This window comes from Branchiostoma floridae, chromosome 12 (genome assembly GCF_000003815.2).
Source record: "Branchiostoma floridae strain S238N-H82 chromosome 12, Bfl_VNyyK, whole genome shotgun sequence".
In the NCBI taxonomy this organism is placed as follows: Eukaryota; Metazoa; Chordata; class Leptocardii; order Amphioxiformes; family Branchiostomatidae; genus Branchiostoma; species Branchiostoma floridae.
The window spans coordinates 20,658,830-20,667,376 of record NC_049990.1 but is presented as its reverse complement, the minus strand read 5'-3'; the positions used below and the strand labels follow the sequence as shown (position 1 = coordinate 20,667,376).

General features: G+C 38.8%; 1 protein-coding gene across 1 annotated transcript in view; it reads right to left on the bottom strand.

The window, feature by feature from the left end:
• Positions 1-7,120, bottom strand: part of LOC118426866 (peripheral plasma membrane protein CASK-like) — a gene marked incomplete at its 3' end in the record, with an annotated part of 193,626 nt that extends 186,506 nt beyond the window's left edge. The window contains 1 exon segment of the mRNA XM_035836431.1: positions 6,571-7,120. Coding sequence (XP_035692324.1) covers positions 6,571-6,629 — 59 coding nt within the window.
• Positions 7,121-8,547: the final 1,427 nt, after the last annotated feature.

The window sequence follows — 8,547 nt, the reverse complement described above, 5'->3', positions numbered from 1 at the left end:
CAGGGATTATCTCACCATATACACCTCGGGCCGGGGCATTAACCCTTAATTATAGTATTAAGTGTAACCCAGTAAAAGAATGCTATGGTTCCTCAACAATTTTAGTATGATCCATACTTCCTAAATTCAGAGTGGTGCAGGTGAAGTTTGTCTGGTGCAGGTAATTTTCAATATTACCTGCAGAAAAAAGAATTTCGAGCCCTGTGGTTGAATTTTTGGTACATCCATGGAAGCAAAATTCCACCCAGAGACGGAAGGATTGATGCTGTAGAGAGGCCTGTGGCTTTCACACACACTTTATCGACCTTAGGAGAAGAGTACAACTTAAAGAGAGAGACAGTGCCAACCAAAGCTGCGGTAGGTCTGACAGAAGACAGACTACAGGAATGCCTCACAGTCAACACCAAGACATCTCATTGCCAGTCTCCCCACATCCATGGAACAGCTCCATATGAGATGGGTGAATTATAGCCTGACACCACATACATCATCTTCCCTTCCTCATGTCACCACGCTCAAGTTAGAATGGCAGCACAGGGCCCTGGGAATATTGTACAGGGAGGCACAGCGCACCGCTAGGATGGCAAGGTGCCTAGAAAACCTTTCCTAGTTCAGGTTGACTAGAAGTTTAATATATATACTGTGCGTGGATGGATATATGGGGTACTATGTCACAAAGGAATAAGTCAAGCCTCAAGAATGATGTTATTTTATGTAATATTAAAGCAGTTTTATGTTTTACTAAAATTAGCATTCAGTTGACAAGAAGTTTAATGCATACAAAGTCAAGGTGCCTAGAAACATTTCGTAGTTCAGGTTGACTAGAAGTTTAATATACTAGTATATACTGTACATGGATGGATAAATGGGGTACTATTACTACGTCACTACTATGTCACAAAGAAACAAGTCAAGTCACAAATGTAATGCCATTTTTGGGAGGTAATGTTGAAGCAGTTTTATGTTTTACTGAAATTACTGGGAGTCGGCGCACCACTAGGATGGCAAGGTGCCTAGAAAACCTTTCCTAGTTCAGGTTGACTAGAAGTTTAATATATCTACTGTACATGGATGGATATATGGGGTACTATGTCACAAAGAAACAAGTCAAGTCACAAATGTAATGCCATTTTTGTAATATTAAAGCATAGACACCGAAACGTAAGCAAGTAAGTTTAATTTTGGTTGTGTACAAGAATTCTCCTATATCCAATATTGAAGCAGTTTTATGTTTTACTGAAATTAGCAAATTAGTTGACTAGAAGTTTAATACATACAACACATGGATGGATATATGGGATACTATGTCACAAAGAACCAAGTCAAGTCACTAGAGTAATGCCATTTTTTTGTAATATTGCAGTTTTATATTTTACTAAAATTAGCATATGGCCAATATTTATAACAAAAACAACTTGTTCAAAGTTACGAATGCACTTTTACTTCCAGACATTAAAAGAATTTTTACAGCATTTTCTGGTATATGACATTATGTAATGTTCTATCATTTCATAAAATCATGATACTTTTGATATGGGTAATGCATGTAATGTGGTATCAGTCATAATTGGGACAAAATGTGTTTTCAAAACAAGAGCTCACAACATTGACACTTGATAGAAAATATGCTCCTCCTGAAATATTAGGAATGTGGTCAGGAATTCTTCAGACCTTGCTGTTGCTTCCAGAGGGGCGTGTCCCGCGGACTTCTGCGGGGATTTATCTTGGTGGGGCGTCGCCCCGGCATCTCATCCATGCCATTCCCAGAATTCCAGAGCCTGTGACCTGCTAACCCCCATACCGAACATAGCACCAGATTCACCTGTGTAACCATTCAGGTCAGCAGGCATTGGCGAGTGAATCATCAATTCTTCAAAACGAATTTCGGAAGCAAATTTTGTTTTTAGGCCATTTTCTTATTCATACATTTACAAAGATTTTGGCTTAGTGAATAACATAATACATCTGATGCTTTCTCTATACATTATCCTCATTGTTTTTCTGGTTTTATTTATCATTTTCTGTGTAGTAGTACATGTGTAGTAGCAGTATTGTAATCTTGCAATTTTCTATCATATGTCTTTCAGTATTTAGTTTTCTTTATGTGTACCGTGTTTGGAAAATGAACAGAAAGAATAATTTACAAAAGAAAAGATTTTGCCTTCTTACAATGTATGTTATCTAACATATGCACAGATACTACAGCAAATCCATAGCTAGAATTAAAGGACCCAAAATATTCTTGTAATTTTGATTCATAGATTTTGCCCCTCCCTAAAAATGCCATCAATGGTGCCTCTCTGTATGAATCATTCCCTTACAACACTAATTCCTTTGTCTAAAACAAGTGGCTTAACAATACTACTGGGAATATTAAGCTCTGAATCATCAAAAAACTCTACATTACCATCCCCGCTGCCTAGAAAAAATGGGCGAGCTATCGACCTTCTTATAGATTATGAGATATTGATGAATTGTGGTCTGGGAGCTCATATTGCATATGGATAGGTTAAAGGGCAAACATCATAGAAAAAGATTTTGGACAGCTGTTCTATTCTATCAATATCACTGATTCAGTAAAGAGGAATTTGATACAATGAATGTCTTAACACATTCATGAATGACAATAAAACCATGGTTGAAAGTGAAACAATTTTGTAGGCAAGGTTTCAACTTCAGGTTATAAAAATGGACAACAAAGATAGCAAAAATGAGCAAAAGTAATAAGTCTGCATTGTGGACAGTCAGGTAAACTTGTTTTATAAATTATACAACATATTCTTCAGCCAAAAACTATACCAGACATTTTATTTTTAATCAACTGAATGGTAGCAGCAAATATGAGTGGCATATCTGGGCCACCATTGTACAATGAATTATGAAAGTACAGCTAGATTGAAAACAAAACTGACTTCTTTGATAATACGATACCATGCAAAATATCATCATTGACCGATCAGTGTAGATTCAATATATGAGCATTAACTACCAAAAGTCTACATTATTGAATGAAGACCTTTATTGCACGTTTTTGCCACACCGGGCTAAGTACAGGTCACAACAAGACATGTTGAAGATTCGCCTCGGGTGTTAAAGGAACCCCCTTGTGGGTGGGGCAACCCCTATTTCACATAATCAAGCCACGCCCATCATCTATCTATTACTTAGCGTTAGATAAATTCAACTTCTCGCTTTTTAGTTATGGTGGAGATAAGATATGTTTTGTGATCAATGGTTTGTCTATTTTGATTAGGAATATGACGATGATAATCATCTTCAGATACTGATACTAGTGATAGGGAAATAGAATATCAGTAACACAAAAGTAAACTACATGGCAAAGTAGTAGCTACATAAAAATACCCCTGATCAAAGTGAAACTATCATCCAAGACTTTCAACCTCAAGTAAATTTTCTACTTCTTCCCAGTTGGACTCATTCATTAGTCCCATATGGCAACTAATCACAAATTAGTCATTATGCCCCGCCCCCACACTGCCCTGGACAAGAGAACAGACTCATTTCCAGGTAATTACTTGACCCCTAACCTACAGGGGCTCCAGTTATGGTAATTGAGGCCTTATATAATCCCTACAGTAGAATACACCACCCATTTTGCCTTGTCGTACTGGTAATAAGCTCTTGGTCGGGACCTCACAATAGGTTAAAACCAAGGAAATCTTAAAATCAGAAGAGCTATTATTAAAGACAGGTGAAAATAGAGTAAAAGCTTTGAACAAGATTTCCATGAAAAAATAAATTCCATGTGAAAAACACAAACATAATACCTGTACAAGTGACCTCCGATACTACACTTATTACTCGGACCATTCTGCCAAATGTGAGCACTTTTTGGCAGCTTGAAGAATAAGTATACTCTACTTTATATTTTTGGTGGCCCTTACATAATTTTCCACATATTATACACAACGACCACCTGTCCACATAGACCAAGTTTTATCAATCCTCTTGGGGGGTTTGGACTGTATATGAACTGTTAGCCTTAAAATGAACAAAACAGAAATAGCAAAGCTTTCTTACACATTTTGCATATAGGTGGTTCCAACAGAAAACAGAACCCTCAACCTATAAAACATAGCTGCAAAATTAATCTACATATTATCTTCAATAATCATTATGAAGCCAAAATACAGCACACCATACATCTGTACCAGGGTTGTAGCCAGCCTGAAATCATTTTCAGTCCCCTCGATTTTGAATCAGAAAGAACGAGACGTCGAGCCGAAGGCATAACGTTCCTAAGGGGATCCGGGGGCATACTCCCCTGAAAAATTTTGAAATCTAAACCCTATGAAACCCAATTTCCAGCATTTTGAGGTGTAGATTTTGCTGGTACACTTAGCTGTTCATCTGTTTTGGTGAAAAATTATACAAGAAGGCAGTTTTTTTATATCTTTACTGACTTTACATATAGTTTTTGGCCATTACAGAGGACGGAATGGGCAAAAAAAATTTTCTGTCCCCAGCTGCAAAATTCCTTCAAAGGACTGAAGGACGGGTGCTGGCTACAACCCTGATCTGTACAGTTCACACTTTTATACATAGTCCAATATGTTACACACAGTAGGCTTCACTCGAATATTTCTATAGCGGCATCTTCTACAAGAATGGTCACCCAAATCTACATATTCCTATTGTCTTCAGGACTAGATTAGCATTTAATTCCTCTAATCCATCTCTTTGTTCTCCATGTGACAATACCTTACTTCAATACCCCAGCTGAAAAACGAGTATATCTACCTGCAATTTTCCTTACTTTTAATGACTGTTGGCCATATGGGGCTATTCTTTCACATTGTCCAATTTGATAAAAGATACAATAAAGAGGTTACATGCTAGTTCAAAGGCTTGTACAGTTTCAGTCAGTAACACGAAAAGAAAAGAAAAATATTAGATTGGGCCACACAGCCACCTGCCACTTTTGGTACATATTCCTTCAGTTTCACTTACTCAGTTACTGCTTTAATAGAACTAGAAGTACTACAATACAGTACTACAATGTCATTTTTATGAAAGCATGAATGCAGACTTCAAATCTTTTTCTAGCAAAATAAAATACCAGGCCTTTTGAAAACACCTGTTTAGAGCACCTGTAAATCATAATACAAACAGAAAATGAAAGAAGCACAAAACCATTGAGAAGTCTAAAACGACGATATTGACATACAAGATTGCACAGTTTCACCCAGTTTGTTTGGCTTCCAACAAAGGAATAAAGGATTGTAAAGTCGGGAAAGCGTCCGGTAATCACAGTAAAAACACACGGCTTAACCCTCCCGTCCCGAGGGATCACGGTTAACAATCGACATCCCGAGGGGCGCGTGTTACCATCACAACCCTTTCTATGCCTAGGTTACGGAAATCCTGATCCTTGATCACAAAAACCTACAAAACAAACAAGAGTTCCCACACTGAAAAGTCCTGTGAACCGCTGTTAATCTGCGATAACTGATCCCTCAGATAGACTGATCTATCTCCAACATCCTGACACCTAGGCACCATCCTTGGCACTAATCCAAGTTTTCATAAGCTGACCAATCACAAACCCAATGCCTCGTAATCTCTCACTCTTCCCGATATCCCCAAAGGCTCGCGCTCTCTACGCAGAGGTACTACAAACGACACACCGCGTCCTTTCCGGCTAGAAAATACGATGTGATTTTGTTACGTCTTTTTTTCCTGGTACTAGAAAAAACAGGTTGCAGGGTTCTCACTGGTGTTTATTTAGGAGTGAATTTACTGGACCTGGGAGAAGGCTTGTCTAGCCAGATGTGGTCTACAGCAGAGAATCGTGTTTTATAGACCTCCTCACACCTCCCTAACATCAGCATTTTCCCACTGTGCATGGTAGGAAATTAAATAAGTGTACCACCTCCTAACGGTTGGTGAGAAAACAATTTGCAGGCCACCACAGAGGCAGTATAGATGAAGATGGCACGTCCCCATCTCAGCTCTGTCTCGGCACTGATTGCCGAGAAATTGGCCATTTTCACACAAATGAAGCGACAGAGTTTCCATTATTCATGGAGGGTGGAGGCCAGACGAGCAGGTAGAACCAGTAAGGTTCCTGTAAGATCACACCCTCCCTTTATGCTTTCTGACCTCCCCCTGGTTGTATGCTTCACGCCCTCCCAACAAAACAAACGCAGCATTTTCTCATGTTGTTTTAGTTTCAAAAACACGTCAGTTTCAGTAACACATTTGTATCGTGAGGAACGTATGGTTTCATATCATCTGCGTGGCTATTTGTCATATTAGAATGATCATCCAATAATTTATACAATTATCACCCACTTCTCAGCTCAACAGGGGTGATAATATGTTTTCTTGAATATGGTGCAAGTTTTGTTTTACGTGTAAAATTATGTCGGAAGTAAAATTTATGTTTGGAAGGTGGTCTGTCGCATAGGTAAGATGTTGGTGTTTTTGAACTGAACTGCGTTCACATTAACGATCGGAAGACATCACGGTGTCTACCAGATCTTGGTATGAATCTTGAGAAAGTCTCCTCCTGTCTTGAGCAAACATCAAGGACAAATCCGCACTCACCTTCCGATGATTTCACACAGTTCGTACACGTCTTCGAACAAAACTTCGTCGTCGGCCATCTTGGGGAGGGGTGGTGGTTTTGCCCGCCTCTCAGAAAAACAAACAAACGATCGACTCTTCTTCCTGCACGTTTAATCCACTCTGCTGGAGAAATCCGTAAGATTTTTGGGGAGGGTTTTGGACCAGTCGATGGGCAGCGTTGTTTCGCGAATATCCAAGTAGCGGCGGGGCGCTGTGCTCTGGTTGAGTGCACTCTGACCCAGCTGGCGATTTTGATGACTCCACAAAACGTAGGGACGCACAAAAGCCTACAGGAAGGAATTCAGCCTCTCAACTGGAGAAGAAACGCAATCGGCAGTCGCAGGCGACCCTTGGCGAGCCAACATGGGAGTTGTACAGGAAGTGGCACCACGGAAGGACACCAACATCACGCCATCTTGAAATTCGACAACTCCAAATTGGGCGTGGACTGAGCATGCTCCATACCTGGGAGGATGGGCTGCAGTTCGGATAAAAACAGATAGGAGGCGCTCGTAGGATTTTTGGAGCTGCAAGAAATCTTCTTTGCAAGGAGGTATTCTAAAACTCAATCTTTAATGTGATTGAATGGCTTTTGCTTTGTGATTAAAAGTTATAAAGCCTTTTGAAGTTGATTGGTCATCTTAAATTCAACATGCTTGAACTGCCCTTTTCTTGAGATAAATAATGACAACTTATGACATTTTGAGTAAAATCATCATTTTCATTGGCACCATACATTTCATAACATTTCAAAACTATGTACATCTGGCAAGATATACTGATATCATATAAAATATTTTTGAACCAAATGAATGAAAAAAAACACTCAGGTGACGTCAACTTAGGTTACATCATAAAAATAAATGTAGTAAGCGATTCATGAACATTATTTGACTAATGTTAATAACATACAACGGTTGCAGCTGTCATATTCTAATGCCCTACCCCACATATATCAGTCCATTCTAGTCAACGTTAATACTGTAATTGTACAGCTCCCCAATTTTTAGATATCTATGGATACATAAAGATTATATTGATAAAATCTAAATTCATACCTGATTAAATATTAATTCAGGTATGCACAATTTCTCAAAGCACATTGAATACAACCAACTGTATATGATAGATATCTTGATACATATATAGCAAATATATACAAATAAAACATCAATTCAAGTTTATTGGTCCGATGCATTATAATTGATCCGCATATAGAAAGTTCAAAGTGGTCTATACAATATCATAATTAGTATTTTATTCTATGATATATGGAAATACACAAGTTTGGCCACTTCTATTGATCAGATGTTGGTATATTAGTTGGTATACTGCAAATCTACACCCTGTGTTTCATCATTAGTGTCTTATTCTATGATATATGAAAATTTAACACAAGTTTGGATACTTCTATTGTTTAGATGTCAGAAAGATGAAATGACCCAAAGCCTGTGTCACACATCCAGACCAGAAGTGTGACATCAGTAAAGGGTCAAAGGTGCTTGGAAGTCGGTATCAGCCCTCGTCTCATCTATAGGCTTTGGGTCATTTCAACTTGATAAAGGATCAGAGGAACGATAAATGATTTGTACGGATATAGTTTAAAATTGTAACAAAATGTTGACTACCATCACAGATGAACTTACATATGTGGATATCAGAAAGTTTACCACTTCAGAGATTTTTCCTCAGATATGCAAGCAAGTTGTCCATAGCTGTGCCTGCTAACTCATTGACGCGGAACTGTGATAAAAATGCGTGGAACCCGCGTTCGTAATGATCGTGTTCAACCCTAACCCCAGCCTTCTGAAGTCTGGTGGCATACATTACGCCATCATCCCTCAATACATCGTACTCGCACGTCATTATGTACGCCGGGGGGAGACCTTCCAAATCAGCGTCGTCGGCCATTAACGGGGCGAAACGTGGATCCAAAATGGTCGCGATGTTTGGAAT